The sequence below is a fragment of the Dipodomys ordii genome, unplaced genomic scaffold (assembly GCF_000151885.1).
Source record: "Dipodomys ordii isolate 6190 unplaced genomic scaffold, Dord_2.0 Scaffold4, whole genome shotgun sequence".
NCBI lineage: Eukaryota > Metazoa > Chordata > Mammalia > Rodentia > Heteromyidae > Dipodomys > Dipodomys ordii.
In genome coordinates, this window is record NW_012267220.1 from 26057843 (window position 1) to 26077080 (window position 19238).

Consider the following 19238-nt stretch of genomic DNA (forward strand, 5'->3'; position numbering starts at 1 on the left):
TAAAGGCTAGTGCTCTATCACTTGGCTACTTCTGGCTTTTTCTGAGTTGTTTATTGGAGATAGGAGTCTCATGGACTTTCTTGCCCAGGGGGAACTGTACTGCAATCCTCAGATCTCAGCCTTCTGAGTAGCTAGTGTTACAGGCCTGAGCCACCAACATCTAGCTTACAAAATATATTTTAAGATTAACAGATTATATATATTATACATACATACATGTATATACCTACATATATATATGCATATATATATATATATATATACACATACATACATAATTTGGAATCAACTTTTGGTTTAGGTCAGGTTTTGAATTGGTGGCAAAATAGAGTATAATAACCACTGACACTTGTAAAATGCCTTATTTTATAAAGCATACATATATTTACAACTTTTTATGTTACTAATGCATGTGGTGCAGCAACAGTTGGATTATCAGTTCTCATTTTGTGAATCATGGATCTAGTCCAACAACAAAATACAGGCAAACAAGTGCAGATGGAACATTCTTTTTTTCCCTTCAAACTGAGAAACACACTCCAAAGATGTCCCATTTTTCTACATTAGGAAGCATATGGCTGTATAATAACTGGTTTATGAGTGATATATACAAAGTCATTGGTTAAAGCAAGTTGTTTAGATTTTGGGTTCCTATATTGTGATCTAATATTTGCACTGTTTATGTGACCCCCGCCTCCATTTCTGGCTTTAAATTAATCCATAATTGTAGGCTTAGAGTAAAAAGTTTATATAAAATGTTCGATGAGAAATGTACTCATTGCCTTACTCATGCAATTGTAACCCCTCTGTACAGCATCTTTACAATAAAATAAAATAAAAAAATGTATATAGTTGAATTCTGTTTTGCTAATTTTTTTGTCTAGATAGCAGACTAGCATTTTTCCTCTAGTAAAATGTATTAATCTTAATAGTTGTTGGGATGATTTTGATAGTGTCAACATCTTTTATCATGTGAATTTTCTATATGTTAAAAGCTCTATTCTCTTGAGATAATGGGAACTAAAGATTGAAGTGTGAGGAATTTGCCAGGAACTTTACACTGCTTCAGTGTATGCTATGCCAAGGTGTAGATCTATTTTGTCAATAACAAAATGTTATCATTTTTTCACTCACTATTTATCCATACTTAAAGTTTTGTTTACATTGTAGAAAATGTTAATTGGTTTATGTTGCCATTACAGAGTAAAAAGAAAGTGGTATATATATATATATATATATTTTTTTTTTTGTTGTTGTTGTTGTTGTTGGTCCTGGGGCCTGAACTCTGGGCTTGGACACTGTCCCTCAGCTCTTCAGCTCAAGGCTAGCACTCAACCACTTGAGCCACAGCGCCACTTCCGGCTTTTTTCTTATTCAAGTTATTCTATGAAAGGATCAATACCATAGAATAATAAAAGTTTGAATTGCTAGAAGCTTAGAACTCAATTTTAATAGGCCAAATAATGTTAAAAGGAAGAGATACTTATTGTATAATTAATAAAGCTAGAGTATTATATCTGTGTCTTTGAGACATTTTCTTTTTTCTTTGGAATTCACATCTTCTACTTGAGCTTACATGTTATTGCTTACTTTGAATATGTGTTTGTTTTTCAATCATATTGAAATGACTGAGTTTCTTTTCAAATATTTGCTGTATTTGCTTCTCAGGCCATTATTATCATTGTTGTTGTTACTATTATTTTGCAGCTGGGACATTTTAGAGATGAATAGCAAAAAATTGGAAACACCACCACCACAGCGTAAATTTCCTGAATGGATGGTGTCTATGCAGAATAAAGGATGTACTGAAGAGGAAAGAAAGGTATATTTATTGATTATTCTTTAAACTGGGAAGTTTAATTTATATTTTAGTGGATAATGAGTTATCCCTTACTTTTAAATTTCAGGTCCTTATTTAGGTAAGACCCTTTCTGTTATGTGAGTGAACCAGGATGCAGTTATTGAATGAGTCAATAGAACAAAGTATTATTTAGTTTACACAATGAGAATTCTTACAGTATACTTTCTCTGTATCCAGTTTTCATGATTGACTTTACTAATTCTAGTTAACAATTTAAATGTTAATATTGGTGAAGTTTTTGGTTGAGTTTAAGTCCTGTACAGACTTAAGATTTGGTACCAGGAGTCGGGTGCTGGTGACTCCCACCTGTAATCCTAGCTACAGAGGAGGCTGAGATCTGAGGATCACTGTTCAAAGCCAGCCTGGGCAGAAAAGTCCATGAGACTCTTATCTCCAATTAACCACTAGAAAACCAGAAGTGGTGCTGTGGCTCAAGTGGTAGAGCGCTTGTCTTGAGCTGAAGAGCGCAGGGACAGCTCCCAGGCCCAGAGTTCAAGTCCCACGACTGACAAAAAAAAAGAAAAAAAAAAAGAAAAAAAAAAGATTTGGTACCGGAATCAGCATATGAAGGCCACATTAAGGCTGGAAATCTGGCTTACTGTTAGAGTGTTTGTCTAGCATATATGAAACCCTACTCTGGGTTCTATTCCTCAGTACCACATAAACAGAAAAAGCCAGTAGTGGCGCTGTGGCTCAAGTGGTAGTGCTAGTAAGCAAAAGAAGCTCAGAGACAATGTGCAGGCCCTGAGTTCAAGCCCCTAGAATAGTAATATCCTTTTCAGAAAAAAATCAGTAAATTAAATGGTTTCATAAAATAAGATTAGAAATTGGAAAACAGAATGACTGGGAATAATTTTGTAATTGGATAGCTTTATTATTGTTAATTGACCATTCGTTTATAAAGTATTAACTGGTAAAACTTAGAGGTATAAATTAAATGCTTCAATGGTCTTTATTTCAGTGAACATTTATTATTTTATATGAACTTTACAACTATTCTAAATTTTACTTAACTCAAGGCATATATTCAGAAGAGTGTTTTTGAAGATGACCTCCCCTTCTTAGAATTCACTGGATCCATTGTTTATAGTTATGAAGCTAGTGATTGCTCTTTTCTATCAGAAAATATTAGGTAAGAGGTTTGAATTTCTTAATTTCACTAAATCTGAGCCTTTCAAAGATATAATCTTCTAGGATTTGCAAGAATCCTGAGTAATAATTGTAAGAATACTGATTTTACAGTTGCATACATACAGAGAAAATTATTTGTACACATAGTACACAAAACTTTGTACACAAAGTTTTTCAAATTAAAAAAATTAAATTTGTAATGTACTTCTGTTCATTGATAAACTTTTCTATTGCTTTAGATATATATATATATATATTTACTTTTAAACTTAGGATGTGATATAGAGAGCTGTTAGACATATTGTGTGTATTTTAGCAGTTTAGAAAAAATGCAAAGTATAACATGCCTATTTATGTCTTCCTAAAAATACCAACATAATGTATTAATTAATGGTTATGATTAGATCTATTTTATTTGGTTTGTGGCAGTTAACACCAAATAATTCTTTAAAAAAATACTAGAAATTACACTTAGTACTTTCAGTATTTGTCTCGTTTGTTTTCTGCTACCGTAACAAAATTTCCTCAGAAGAAATCATTTATGAAATATACAAATTTATTTCTCAGTTTTGGAGTCTAGGATCTCCGCACTATATTGGTACTTGCCTTTGTGATATATTATAAAAAGGTGTCCATACTCTTACAGTAACCAGCTTATCTCTGAGATAGGATTGTTAACCCATCCAGGAGGCAGAGAGCCCTCATGACCTCTTTACCTCTTATTAGGCCCCATCTCCTAACAGTATTAACAGTATTTGCAGTTAGGATTAAATTTTGACGTGAGTTTTGGAAGGAATAGCCAAGGTACCTTGTTATAATGAAAAGTAAGACTTCTGAAGTATTTTATAATAACAAGTAGTAAGATCTTTGAAATAAAACTGTCCTTTTATTTTTAAACTGTTATACATTGTGTTAAAATAGAAGTAAATAAAGCTATTTATTAATGTTCTCCTAGTGGTAGATCTAATCTAGAAATAGTATGCAGGCGTTCTTACTTCCCCTCCTGTTAATTGGCTACTTTTGGGTCTCATAGTGACTCAAATTTGACACACAGAAAAGGTCAAAGCTACTTGTCAGCTGAGATGAATTGCAGATTCTTGGTCTCACCAAAAAATTCAGGAGCATACACACAAAGGAGGTCCAGCAGCAAGATGTATATAAGCTTCTGGGCCCGTGGCTTGTGCCTGTAATCCTAGCTACCCAGGAGGCTAAGATCTGAGGATAGTGGTTCTGAAGCTGGCCAGGGGAAGAAAGTCTGTGAGATTCTTACCTCCAATTAACCACCAGAAACCTGGAAGTAGTAGTGGTAGAGCACCAGCCTTGAGCGCAAAAGCTCTGGGACATGACCCCCCCCAAAAAAAAATTGAGGGGAAACAAATTGACCAAGCAATCAAGCAGTGTCCTCAGGGCTTAGGCACTTTTATGAGCTGTAGATGATATGATAGCATTGATAGGATGTACATAATTATTTAGTTTTCCAAGAAATGGGAGAATGGGAGGACACTTTCAAGAACTGGGAGATGCTTACTTAGGTGTCCTCTGAGTAAAGATGATGGATGATTGAGGGAAGGTGCATGCATGAAAGTACATCTATATAGTTAAGACCTCTCGCCCACCTTTAGGGTCTAGAAAGTTCTTGCTGGTATTTGTAGAACTGAGCAGAGAGGAAAGGAGGTGAGGGAAGAGGAGAGGTCTAGAGAGATAGAGGGAGAGGCAAAGGCGAGTTAGTAATAAGAGAAGAGGAGAGGAAAAAAGGAGGCAATGGAGAGGAAAGAGAGGAGAAAGAGAGAAGGATAGGAAAATGAGAGGGAGTGGGAGAGGGAGGAAGAGAAGATAGGGATAGGGAAAGGGAAGGAAGAGGGAGAGTAGAGAAACGGTTTTCAACTGTAACTCCAGGGCAGTGTTGGTTTATTTTGTTTTGTTTTTTTGATCAGTGGGGTTTGAACTCTGGGCCTGGGCGCTGTCCTTCAGCTCTTCAGCTCAAGGCTAGTGCTTTACCACTTGAGCCACAGCGCCACTTCTGGCTTGTTCTGCTTATGTGGTGCTGAGGAATCGAACCCAGGGCCTCATGCATGCAAGATAAGCACTCTAACACTGAGCCACCTTTCCAGCCCCTCCAGGGCGGTGTTGGAACAATAGTTTTGGTAAAACTGACATAGAGATGGTGCTATACCTCCTCCCTGCCTCCTTGGTGTATTTTTCTTTTTTAAAAGAAGTATTTTTATCGTAAAGAAACTGTACAGAGGGGTTACAGTTACATGAGTAAGGTAATGAGTACAATTCCTATCCAGCATTGTTACCCCCTCTTTTATTTTTCTCCTACCATCTCTTCCCTCCCCACTTCCCCAGCTTCCCCCCCCCCAGTATTGTTTTTCTTTTTGCCTACTCCATATAATTTACATGATGATATTAGCTTCACCATGTTACCCTTGGCATTGATCTAGTATGTGATATATGGAGGCAGTAAACTTGAAGAATTGTAGTTTTGATGAATATATTTTATAAAAGGCTTTGTTTTTTGTTTTGAATCCATCCTTATCTATTTAAAAATTTTTCCATCATAGCTGTTTTTAAACGATTTGATTGTAATATGCCTTTGTGTAGTATAGCTTTTGTTCATCTTGCTTGTGATTAAGTTTTATTTCTTCAAATAAATTTTTTCTTTCTCTGGGACTGTAAATACTCACCAGTTAGTTTGTTTAATACTATTTTCATTATGTCTCTTTTTTCTTGCTATGCTTCTTTGCGATTGTTTCTTTGCTATGTCTTCAAGGTCATAATATTTTTCATCTGTTGTGTCAGATCTGCTGTTTATCCTTTGAATATTTGTAGGAATTTTTCATTTCTAGAAGTTCCAAATTAAAAAAACCGATTTCCATTTTGGTTTTCATTGTAGTTATTCTACTTTAAAATTGTTGAGCATATTTATCATTATTTACTCATTTACTTGCTTTTACTTTTAGTGGTACTGGGTTTGAACCCAGGCCTTAGGTTGGGTAGGCAGGTTTATATCTGTTGCCAGTCATATAGGGTGAAATTGTGTAGGGAGAATTAGTATGTATACATATTTATTTGGATTTATTACCATTTGAATTTTTTTCAGAATTGCTTATTCTGGATTTTTTTTTCATTTATGTGCTGGATTATTTCTCTTTTTGTCTTAATGATTTTTCAAGGAACTTTTAATACTTGCTGGATGTACTTAAAAAAGTTATGTGTATCACAGATATCTCTTACGTCTTTGATTTGTGCTTTAGTTTTCAAGTGATATCATCAGTTATGCAGAAGTTTAATTTTTTTTGTATTTTTCTAAAGAAGATTAAAGTTTTAATGCAGTTACTTTACACTGTTTTTCTTCCTTTAGCGTAAATCTGTCTGATGGGGAAGTGGTAGGATTTGACATGGAATGGCCACCCATTAATAGAAAAGGGAAACCAAGCAGAGTTGCACTAATTCAGTTATGTGTGTCTGAGAACAAATGTTATTTGTTTCACATTTCTTCTATGTCAGGTGGGTAGCTCTTTCATTTTTATATAATTGATAATTGTATAAACATTTTCTCTGAAAAATTAGGATTTTTTCTCTTTTCATCTATTTATGGTCTATGATTCATTCATATTCCATGTGTTATTTAATTTTTATAATAATACTGTGAAGCCTGTTATAGAAAAAAGAAAATAAAAGTTCAAGGTTCATGGTGAATATCTAGCAGAGGTACCATTCAAACTTAATTTTTTGTTGTTGTTGTCAGTTGTCTGAACTTTTTGCTCTAGGTTAGGATAGAATTATTAAGGTGGATGTGATTCTAAATTGAAATGTAATATATATACAAATTAAAAAATACATGTGGTATGTATAAGACGTAGAGCTAGGCTGGTGGTACACATCATAATCCCCAGCACTCAGGATCTTCCTGAGACAGGATAAGAGTTCTAGGCCTCCTAAACAGCCTGGAGAGACCTTGTTTCAACAAACAAAAGAAACCAACAAATAGAAGTATAGACAATATGCTTTATATTCAGCACATATTTTGGAAATAATAATTTAATGTTAACAGTTTTTCCCCAGGGATTAAAACGATTACTTGAAAATACAGCAATTAAAAAGGTGGGGGTAGGAATTGAAGGAGATCAATGGAAACTTCTGCATGACTTTGATGTCAAGTTGACAAGTTTCGTGGAGTTGAAAGATGTTGCCAATGAAAAGGTAGAAGTAATACATGTATTATTTTCATAAGCAAGGTAATTTTGTTTTACAAAATGTTTTTCTTTATCAGTGTTGTTTTATCTTATGTTTAAAGAAAATAGCTTTAAGCAAAAACCTTGCTGGTTTTGTGCCAGTATACATGTTCATAGTGGATTTCCATAATGAAAACCTTCATTTCTAATTCATTATCTTTATGATTAGTTTTTCTAAGCAAACATTTTTGCTCCTATCCCTGTGATTCTTGGACTATTTTCTTTTATTTCATATATTTACAGTCTAAATATATTTGATTTTTTTTAATGCACTATATTAAATACTCTTAAAGGAAGAAAATAATGCTGCCATTGTGATATAGTGCTCTTAGTCGAAATTTGACCATTTAATTTTTCAAATTTCACATATTTTATTAATGAACTCATTAAGTTTTCATATTTAGTCAGGTATTCATTTGACTGGGAAATAGAAAGCATGCTAACCCATTTGACTTTTTCACGAATAATACTTTCAAAGCCCAGATGTTTTAATCTCTATATGAGAGAAATTTCAGACTTAAATCCTACAATATAGACTACAGATGAAGTTTGTTTATTTATTTATTTATTTATTTTTTATTGTGAAAATACTGTACAGAGGGGTTATAATTACATGGGCAAGATAATGAGTACATTTTTTATCAAGCATTGTAGCCTCTTCCTTTGTTTTCCCTTCCCATCGCTTCCCATCTTCCCCCCCGCCCAATCCTCCTCCCCCCACCGAAGTTGTAGAGTTCATTTTCGTCATAACTACAGATGAAGTTTTTAAGACAGGAAATTATTCAGGACCATCTCTCAGTTGTATTTTAGTAGATTTTGAGTTTTGTTTTTGGCCTTGTCATTTGATGGTATTTAAGAATATATAATAATGGAAGTAATGTTTGTTATGTTGCTTTTTCATTACTTACAGCTGAAATGTTCAGAGACCTGGAGCCTTAATGGCCTGGTTAAACACCTCTTATATAAACAGCTTCTGAAAGACAAAGCTATTCGCTGTAGCAACTGGAGTAACTTTCCCCTCTCTGAAGACCAGAAGCTGTATGCAGCTACTGATGCTTATGTATGTACTAAAAAGATCTTTAGGTTATGATTTATTTTTTAAACTCATATATTACTTTACAAATTTTATGATAGTGGCATCATGTTGGCTTAGCTTTAAAAATGCTTAGGAAGATATGAAGTGAAATAATTCTTGATGTTAATGAGTAAATACAAATGAACAGATTGTGTAATGCTAGTTATTTCATTTTCAGAAAGTCAAAATGATACCCAATTTGAGTGTAAAATAAATGTGAACTTGACTGAGACACAAAAGGCTCAGAGTCAGCCTGCATACATGGTATATAAACAATTTAATATAAACCTGTCTATTGAAACTGGCTTTATTCCTTATATTTATATTTAAAATGTGATGAAAATTTAGAAAATTGCTTCCAAGCTTAGTTGGCTTCTGTTTTTACATATGTTTCATACTTATATGAAAAATGTGATTTTAATGTACTTTTAAATGTACTTTTAAATTTAATTTTGTAATTTTTAGCTTAGTCTGACCTTAAACTTAGCTTTCAGAGTGCTGGGAATACATGCATGTGCTATCACACCAGGCTTGGGCTTATCTTTTTAAATAACATTTTGTATATGTGTATGACTAAATTTAAGAAATATATTTTATTCAATAGTGCATTTCTTTTCTGCTAATTCATACGTGTGTGTGCGTGTGCGTGTGTGCGTGTGCGTGTGTGTGTGTGTGCGTGCGTGTGTGCATGCGTGCGTGCATGCATGTGCTGCTCTCAGAACTTGAACTCGACCTGGCTATTGTCCCTGAGCTTTTTTTTCCTCAAGGCTAATACTCTACTACTTGAGCCACAACTCCACTTCTGTTTTTTCTGGTGGTTAATTTAATAAGACTATCAGGGATTTTCCTGGCCAGACTGGCTTTGAACTGAGAGCTTCAGATCTCAGCCTTCTGAGTAGCAGGATTACAGGCATGATACTTTGCCATACTTTTATTTCTTGAGTATCTTGTCATTTCCCATTTTACATCATGTTTTGGAGTAGATACTCCTATGCTTTGAGCCAGGAAGAAGTTTATTTTTGTCAGGGAAAGAGAGTGATAGTTTTCCTTTTTTGAAAAAAAATATAGTACTGTTTTAGACTAGTACAGCTTTATAGCATCTGTGTTCGTGAGGGTTCAGTGTAATGTGATAACTCCTGTTCACAATACATAATTAAAATGACTATTCAGACACTAGCTGACATTCTCAATGCATTTAATGAAATGTGGGAAGTTAATATCTGTAAGTAAATATTTCTCTCACTAGATTTTATTTTGGTAAAATTCCATTTAAAAGCTATTTGGTTTGGATACTTGATTTTAATATTATGCTAATAGATAAAAACTTCAACTTTTAATTCTCACAACTGGAATGGTGATTAAATGAAGACATGGTCTTTGTGTAACATAATAGGTTGAACTCAATTGTTTGGGTGCTTTGTGGATTATTCTTTTTACATTCCTCTAGAAGTGGGATGTATAGTTTTTATTTTAGTTATTCTACTATATTCTTTGTTTCTATGTTTATTTTTTTTTTAGGCTGGACTCATCATTTATAAAAAATTAGAAATCCTGGGTGGTGCCATGCAAACATTTGCTAGAAATAAAGGTATGTTATGATTTAAAAATAATAGACAAAATGTAAATTTGGACTTTTGTGAGTTTTAGCTCCAAAATTAATATTTGCCTACTTATAATATGTATCACTAGGATTTCTTGAATGTTTGAAAAGTGTTGATTTTAAAGTATAATCCATCAGGGTTAACAGTAAAAGCAAAATTTATTGCTATTCTTTTGTAACATTGCTATTTTGTAGACTTCTAGAGTTGGATTTGATATCCTTTAGAGTGAGTTAGCTCAGTTTCTCTCAGGCTTATACGCCTCCCATGATTATACATCTTTGTAATAAATATTTAAAATGCTATATATATAATATGTTGAAATGTATAAGATCCTTTATAGTGTTCTGATTTAAATCACTGAATACTATTTACTGTTTTTCTCTATCAGCTTTGATGGGCTTGTCAAATGTCTTGATGAGTTAGTGATTTTGTGAGTCAGTAGAGTAGATGAATATGAACTGGGTGTTTTTTAGACAAGGTTGGAATCCCAGTTGTGTTACTTGGGCTATATCTATTTTTCTATGTTTGGAAAAATGCATACTAGGTTAAAATTCATATTGTAGAATAGTATGCATACTAAATGGGACAGACATTCTTTTTTTCAAACATTTTTAGTGCATCAATGAGTTATATAAGGGGTTATATTTGACATGTCTATATATGCATACTGTATACTTTCATACTTTGGGACAGAATATTCTAAACAGCTAGCTGTGTTAAGATATGGAAAGGGTTGTTAATGCAGGTGAGCATTACTAATCTCTAATATGAAATTATCTAGAACTTTTGGAGTATACATGTGATGTACCTATTGGTTGATATTGAAGAATGCTTCCTGGAGAAAGTGGTTCTTAAAGTAAGATCTGAAATAAGAACAGACATTACCTGGCTGAAAAATAAAGGAAAAGGGTAGTAGTACTATAAACAGTAGGCGCAGTTTCAGAGGTAAGAGAAATCATGGAACTTATCCATAGGCAATTGAAAGTTGACCTGTACAGTGAGCCATTGAGTACGATGGAGTGAGTGATGTTGTCTGCGTTCAGGAGTTTACTTTTCGTCCTAACAAGTGAAGCTGTTGTAGGTATTAATCACAAGCATGAAATCTATTCTATTTAAAAACAAAGCCAAACAGAGTCTTTAAGCTATAGTGTAGAAAATGGGTTGTAGGAGGTCAAGAGTCACTGTGGGAAGATTTTTTGGGAGCCTTTGACAGTCGACCAACTGAGATGTTGTGGTAACTTGAATCAGTTATTTTATTGAACATGGAGAGACGTGGATAGCTTCAAAATACACTTAATACTGGCTGGGAGTATTGCTTAGTGGTGCTTGCCTAGCATGCATGAAGCCCTGGGTTCCATTCTTCAGTATCACATAAATAGGAAAGGCTGGAAGTAATGTGGCTCAAGTGGTAAGAGTGCTAGCCTTGAGCTGAAGAAGCTCAGGGAAAGTGCCTAGACCCTGAGTTCAAGCACCAGGATAGGCAAACAAAACAGAAAGCAAAAGAACCCACTTAGTACCATTGTACAGCTAACAGAATTTGAGTTAACAATTCATCAAGATAATTCCTGTATTGTTCCCAACAGAATGAAAAGCACTGATGAGAAAGAACAAGTGTTTTGAGTAGTAGGGCACATACAGCCACGCTTCGGCATGGTTAAGGAGAGAAATTTCTAAGATAGCAAGAGTGAGGTGCCTCTAGGCACTTAAGTATGTACGCTGTGTCTAAGAGGAGTTTGTGAGAGAGAAAAAATTAGGACAAAAGAATACTGAGTAATTTAGTGTCTTATGTTCGTTTGGAGGAGGGGCTTTACCAAAGGAGTTGTCATAGACCTGGAAGGAAACTAGGAAGTGTAGCATGTACAACGTTAATAAAGAGCATGTATGAAGTAGGGGGAGGGTATTACCTCATTTGTAACCTTTTACTATAGTAGCTTTAGTGTACTAGTGACAAAACAAATGTTTCAAAGGGAGAGTGGGGTTCTCAGGAATGTGCTATTAAAACAAAAAAGGTCCAGGACCTTTGGTGACATGAAGGCCTTATAGCTATAGCAAGAGTAGAGTAGCAGAATGATGTGGGTAGAAATCAGATTAAGTTTAAAAATAATAAAGAGAAATTGGCTCTTAAGGGATGTTATCTTAAGAGTTTATAAACCTTTTTTTTTAAGCTTGTCTTGGAAAGGGAATATTCTTTAACCTATTTGTTGAGTATTATGTCTCAGAAATTGTTACAGCATGCTGAAGAAAGTTTGCTGAACAAAACAACCCTAGCACTTTTACTTCATTTAAATAATTATAAGCAAGCTGTATGAATATCTGAAGGGTTTAGAGGAAGGCCTCTTAGGAGATGGCTTGGAGATTGCTTGCTTTGCTTAAGGGACTGTGAGTGTAATGGACAAGGAAGGAACAGGGGTAGGATTGGTGGAAAGCAAAGCTTAGGAAAAAAAAAACTTGGGTTGCGTCGCTTATGGCATTGTATACTATGAAACTGACTTTGTATTGTATTTAAAAACTTTAAACAGTTATCTTTAGTTGTACAAAAATTTCAGTTCATCATGTCAGTTTATGAGTACAGTGGATCTTTATGTTACACTTTCTGTCCTTTTGCATCTCTTCCCACCTATCCTTTCTAGTTACCTGTTTCCATTTTCACATATGTACCTCAATATTGTGAACAGTCTTAATGTTCATATTTTATTAATGAAAATAAATATGATGATGGGTGATGGGAAGTCCTTAGAGGGTGTGGAGTAGAAGAACAATATGATTAAAATTTTATTATATGAGGATTTTTCTGGCTGTTGGAAGATAGAAAGGGTTTGGCAGGAATTAGCAGATTATTTAGGCAAGAGATGATAATTGTTTGGATTAGGTTTGTTGCAAGAGGTGGTTCAGGAATTTATCTACTCGTGAAAGATTTGCAGATGAATTCACTGTTAAAGAGAAATATACACTGATAGAATAAGATACTGTGATTAAATTAGCTGCTGAACTGAAAATCAGAGATAGTTGACGACTATAAGATATATCAAGGTCTGGTAAAGAAAATATAGGTTTAAGTGTTGGTCATGCCAGATTTAAAATGTTTTCTGTTAGCTAAGGGTGTGTCTTAGTTGAAAGGTAATTCTGGAATTCAAAGGACATGTGGAAGTTGGAAATCTAACTTTGGGAATCATATTGTATACAGATAGTATTTTAAACATTGAAGCTGCATGAAATGAAATTGTCAGCGAATGAAATAAAGAAGTACTGACATCAAGGGCACACTAAGATTTAGAGGTTAGGAGGTTAGAGAGCAGCAAAGAAGACTAAGTGGAGATATTGCTGTTCACACAGCGAGACCTGAAAACACCGTGTCTGGTAGGCAGAAAGTGGACTATACCATGTGCTACGGACAAAGTTTATTTTGAAATATCACATGATTATATACAGCCTACTGGCATAAAAAGTAAATCTTCATTCTGGGGACAGAAAGTTAAACAGACTTATGGGAATACAGATAGTGAGAGTTAATTTTTAATAAGCAGGAAGAGTTAATAATCCTTGTCAACAAATATGAAGTAGCTCCAGTGATCAAGGTTGCAAAGAATAAGCGAAGTGCTGGTGGCCTTCCTTAGACACACAAAGGGAGTCTAGAGGCATTATTCTGTGGGATTAATTGGAAGAGCCCGGATGGCACTTCCCTCAAAACTTTCATCTGAGACTTGTGGCTGGGCGTTGGACTTTTGCCCTGACTTGGAAGGGGTGTCCCCCCTCCCCTTCCCGGAGGGAATGCATGCCAGCATATTGCACCCTCATGCATGCAAGAGCTCAGATAGGGTCATGCGAGTCAGTGCCTCCGACATGGGGGCACCAGTGAAGGAAGAAAGCCAGAAACGCAGTACACAAAGAAGCCAGGTGAAGGTTCGGACATTGTGGCAAATGTCTATAATCCCAGCTGCTTGTAGAGTAGAAATGGTAAGACTTGTGATAGAGCCAGGTGCTGGTGGCTCACACCTGTAATACTAGCTACTCAGGAGGCTGAGATCTGAGGATTGCGGTTCCATGTCTGCCTAGGCAGGAAGGTCTGTGAGACTCATATCCAATTAACTTCCAGAAAACTGGAACTGGTGCTGTGGCTAAAAATGGTAGAGCATTAGCCTTGAGTAAAAAGAGTTCAGTGACAGTCCACAGGCCCTGAGTTCAAGCCCCCACAACTGACAAAAAAAAAAAAAAAAAAAGTTAGCAAGACAATATCTCAACAGACAAGCTAGGTATGATGACCCAACTACATGGGAGATATAGGTTGTAAGATTTCCATTTGAGGCTCCCCAGGGGAAAATCAAGAGCTTTTATCTGAAAAACAACTAAAAGCAAAAGAGCTGTTGGTGTAGGTGTAGTGGATAGGGCCCTGAATTCAAACCCAGTATTGCCACATAAAACAAAACAAAACTGCAAACCGGAAGAATAAAACACAGTAGAAGAAAAAAATGAAGTAGAGGACAATCTCAGAAATTGTAAATCTCTGAGTATTTGAGATGCTGATCTAGGTTTGGTAATGTGGAGGCCAGTAGTACCTTTCTAAAAGACAGCTTTGCTGTTATATTTGTGGAGAGTAGATGGGGTAGGCAAGCAGAAAGGAAATAATAAAAGAAGCCAAGGAATAGGTGCAGTTCTACATCTGGGTACATTTTACCAAACATAATTGCTTCCCAAAAAGTTCAGAGGCTGCTGTTTGGAACAACACTTAATAATCTTTAGCTGGTTCTTTGCCCCAAAGCTAAAGGTTTCATCTACGTGTGTTTCCATCTACATCTCATTATACTTGTATTTTAATGCATGTTTTTCCTCTACCTTATTATATAAAGCCACTCCCTGTCCTCTAGTTTATGGCAGGAACCAGCTGTCTTTTTTCTTCGGAAGACCTCATAAAGAAGACCTCATATGTATAAAAAAAAAATTGACATATCTGATTTCTCCCTACATAAAAATAAGACTGGTGAGCTAGAGACACTTGACTGCTTGGTCAGGTCACATCCTATCTTGACAATGTATTCTCACTTTTCCTTCAATAAATCTTGCTTTTAAAAAAATACTCCTGTACATCTGCCCCTGAATTCTTTCTTTGGCAAGGCCAAGAATCTTCTGGATCACAGATTGTTGGATTGCTCAGATCTGGTGACATCTTTTGTCAACAGTGGCAAGAACCACTTGAGGAGTTGTCAGATTCTACCAAGGTGATTGCCTCCCCCAAGGATCTGGTAGGCCAATTTCCAATTTCCTGCTACTCTTTCCCTCTGCCCAATCATTTTCTTCTGAGGTTGAAATCAAACTGACGCACACTGCAGGCACACAGTCAAACAAATATCACTAGGATGTTCACTGCTTAAAGACATTATGACAGGATAAATGGAGCACAGAGTTAGCCCTCCTTGTAAATCTCCATGCAACAGTGTAAGGGCATTAAATGTCATCAACATCTAATCCTTCGAGCTTATACCTGTTAAGATTTTGTCAGTTCTAATTGTTTCTTAGTTCTTAAAGTTTTTTTTTACCCTGTCTTGTCTTACTATATCTTAACTATTTTGCTACTCTTTTCCATGATGATAGAGGAAACCTTCTTTTTGCTGTGAAGTGGTCAGATATTTCACTGCAGGACAGTAGTTGATTTATGCATGTCCCAATCATTTTGTTTGCTGTTAGAAAAATCAGGAAATAGTAACATACTCTTAGGGAATTATCTGTATCACTTGATCTCTTGCTATCATGTACAAAAATGTAGGAGTTGGACTAACTAAAATCTGAAAGATCCAAGCCTACTAACATACCAGAAGCAGAGCTGTTAATGGTCAGATTCTTTCTCTAGTGATGCTACTTGTTTTCAGGTGTCACAGGTGAGCTTCCAGTGAGGATTGTGGGGCCATATGAGATTATGGGTCAGGAAGCATGCTAAATATAGTGAACTCTACCCTGTGCTTTCTAGGTTAATAATTGGCTCTGGAAGACTTGAGAAACTTTTGCAGCTTAGCCATTGCCAGGTTTCGGTATAGCCTCTGGGATGCTAGAGCATCCATCTCTGGCAGAAAGAGGGCCTCATGACACTTCTTCCATTGCCTTCAAAGTTTCATCTACGAGGAATCAGTAAATGCTCTATTATCTTCCTTTTTTTTTTTTTTCCTGTCTTTCACAGACCATAGGAGGTGCCAAATCAATTCTGACTCCCTTCTGGGATGCATTCTCAAACACTAAAAGCATCTTTCTTCACACTCCCTTAAAAGAAACATCTTAATCCATTTTTTATTGTGAAAATACTCTACAGAGGGTTTACAATTACATGGGCAAGATAGTACATTACTTATCAAGCATTGTTGCCTCCTCCTTTGTTTCCCCTTCCCTTCCCTTCCCATCCCTTCCAATCCCTTCCAATCTCCCCCTCCCCCCACCAAAGTTGAAAAGTTCATTTTTTGACATAATATCTTGTACATCTCATTGTTGCAATGGGTCCACCTGTATCCCTATTTAAACAATTTGTTTTTTCCCTTCCCCTCTACAAAGTGTACCAACATCAAATACAGTGAATACAGGGGTTATATCATGGGGGAGGGACATATAAAGCAACAAAGAAATCATCTTATAAAAGTGTTAGAAACAATTGCAAGAAAGAAAAAAAACATTTGAATCATTATCCTGGGGTTCATTTCACCTAACATCAACTTATCTGACAGTTTCTGCTTGTCTCAGACATAAACTATTAATTGCAAATAAGGGAAACCATGGGGCCTATGTTTCTTTGGACCTGGCTTACTTCATTTAATATAATTTTTTCCAAGTCTTTCCATTTCCTAACAAATGGGGCAATGTCGTTCTTTCTGATGGAGGCATAGAATTCCATTGTGTATATATACCACATTTTCTTGATCCATTCATCTACTGAGGGGCATCTGGGTTTGTTCCATATCTTAGCTATGGTAAGTAATGCTGCAATAAACATAGTTATGCTGGTAGCTTTCGTATGGTCTTGTTTGTGTTCATTTGGGTAAATGCCCAAAAGTGGGATTGCTGGGTCATAGGGGAGCTCTATGTGGAGTCTTTTGAGGAACCTCCATCCTACTTTCCAAAGTGGTTGAACAAGTTTACACTCCCACCAACAATGCAGTAGGGTTCCCTTCTGGCCACATCCCCCTCCAGCATCTGTTGTTATTAGAGTTCTTGATTATAGCCATTCTAACAGGGGTAAGGTGGCATCTCAATGTTGTTTTGATTTGCATTTCTTTTATGGCTAGGGAGGTTGAGCATTTCTTCATGTGTCTATTGGCCATCCTTCTTTCCTCTTCAGAGAAGTTTCTCTCTTAAGTCTTTAGCCCACTTATTTATTGGGCAGTTGTTTCTTTGAGGATTTGTTATTGGGAGATTTAATTTTTTGTGTTCTAAATATATTTTAGATATGAGACCCTTGTCCGTTGTGTGGCTAGTGAAGATCTTCTCCCAATGTGTGGGCTTTCTATTGATCTTGCTAGCTATGTCCTTTGCCATGCAGAATCTCTGCAATTTCATGCAATCCCATTTGTCCAGCCTTTCTTTGATTTGTTGTGTTTCTGGGTCTCTATTAAGAAAATTTCAGCCTGTGCCAAGGAGACCTAGGATTTCTCCTATTCTGTCCTGTAATGTTTTCAGTGTCTGCTTTGACTTCGAGGTCTTTGATCCATTTGGAGTAGATTCTGGTGCAGGGTGATATATAAGGATCTAGTTTTCTACAAGTGATTAACCAATTTTGCTAGCACCATTTACTGAAGAGGCTATCTTTCTTCCATTTTATTTCTTTAGCTCCCTTATCGAAGATTAGATGGCTATATGTTTGTGGGTTCATTTTTGGGTCTTCAATTCTATTCCATTGGTCCTGAGGTCTGTTTTGTGCCAGTACCAAGCTGTTTTGATTACTATGGCTTTGTAGTAGAGTTTGAAATTTGGTATTGATATTCCTCCAGCACTGTTCATTCTGTTAAGGATCGTTTTTGCTATTCAGGGTTTTTTATTGTTCCATATGAATTTTTGGACCTTACCCATTTTTGTAATGTTGATTGGCCTCAATATAAATTATAGGATTAAGAAATTTTGCCTGAAAATGGAAGCCTAAATTTTCATGTCATCTCAAAACTTGATATGTTTTACAGAAGGCAAGGGAAGTGGTCTGAGATTCCATATGTCCAGATCTTTATGGAATTAAGTTATATACTAGATATTTATTGTGCTTGTACAGTTGAAAATGTCTAAACCTGACTAGAAAAGATCCCATTCCCTTTCTATTCCCCAGTTCATCCCAGAGATAGATCAGTCATTCCCCAAAAGGCAAAGCGAATCCTCACCTAAGCACCTACACTTGCGTGAGGAGAACATCTCATCTCTTTTGGCACAATTTACCCCTAACCCCTTAATGAATGCCCCCTAGGAGGTAGAAGTTGGAGGGAATAGAACTGTGAAAGTTTGTGTACCTTTTCAGTGAAGTACCACACACATTGTAAAGATAGACCAGGTAACTTTTCTGAGGATCCAGGTCGATTCATGCGGGACTTCCAGGATATTCTTGCCATTTTTGATTGTACCTGGAAGGTTTTAGATATACTTTTTTCTTATTGTTGCTCTGCTGGTGAAAAACACCATATTTGGGTTTCTGCCCAACAATTTGCTGATGAACAACTGGCATGTTTCCCTTCAGAGTAAATGTAGTACCCAATTCTGACCTCCTCTGGAAGTATGAGCCCAATCAAAGAGGGAGCACACAGGTATTAACAATGATCCAGTGTCTCAAGGAGGGCATGAGGAGAGATGCCAAGGCCCAGGCTGACAATAATAAGATAAAAGAAGTAATTCAGGGGCCAGATGAAAATCCTGCCCTCTTTAAGAGCAGTCTTATAGAAGCTCTTAGAAAGTATAGTAGAATGGATCCTGAGTCTGAACTTTTCCGTATTATCGTAGGAATACATTTCATTTACCAGTCAGCCCCTGATATATGTAGAAAGCTCCAAAATGCACTTGAGGCCTACCCAGTCCCTCTCGACAAATTGATGGAGATTGCTTTCCATGTGTTTAACAACAGGGATTAGGTAGAGGAAAAGAGGCAGAGTGAATAGGGAAAAGAAACAACTGCAAAGACAAGCACAATTTTTGATTGATTTTTGAGATGTCCTGACACCTTTGGATTATCCAGTTAGGGTCCCCCAGAAAGCAGCAGGCAAAGGAGCTTGCTACAACTGTCAGCAACCAGGACATTGGAGCAGAGAATGTCCTCAAGGATGACAGCTGTCAAAAGCACCATGCTCCATCTGTAAACTAAAGGGGCACTGGAAGAAGGGTTGCCC

General features: G+C 36.1%; 1 protein-coding gene across 1 annotated transcript in view; it reads left to right on the plus strand.

Annotated features, from left to right (window-relative positions):
* Wrn (Werner syndrome, RecQ helicase-like) overlaps positions 1-19238 on the plus strand; it is a 129415-nt gene that overhangs the window by 21689 nt on the left and 88488 nt on the right. The window contains exons 2-7 of the mRNA XM_013025950.1: positions 1708-1822; positions 2881-2993; positions 6357-6502; positions 7050-7198; positions 8141-8290; positions 9824-9893. Of these exons, the coding sequence (XP_012881404.1) occupies positions 1724-1822; positions 2881-2993; positions 6357-6502; positions 7050-7198; positions 8141-8290; positions 9824-9893 (727 nt within the window). The 5' untranslated portion in view covers positions 1708-1723. The remainder of the gene's footprint in view (positions 1-1707; positions 1823-2880; positions 2994-6356; positions 6503-7049; positions 7199-8140; positions 8291-9823; positions 9894-19238) is intronic.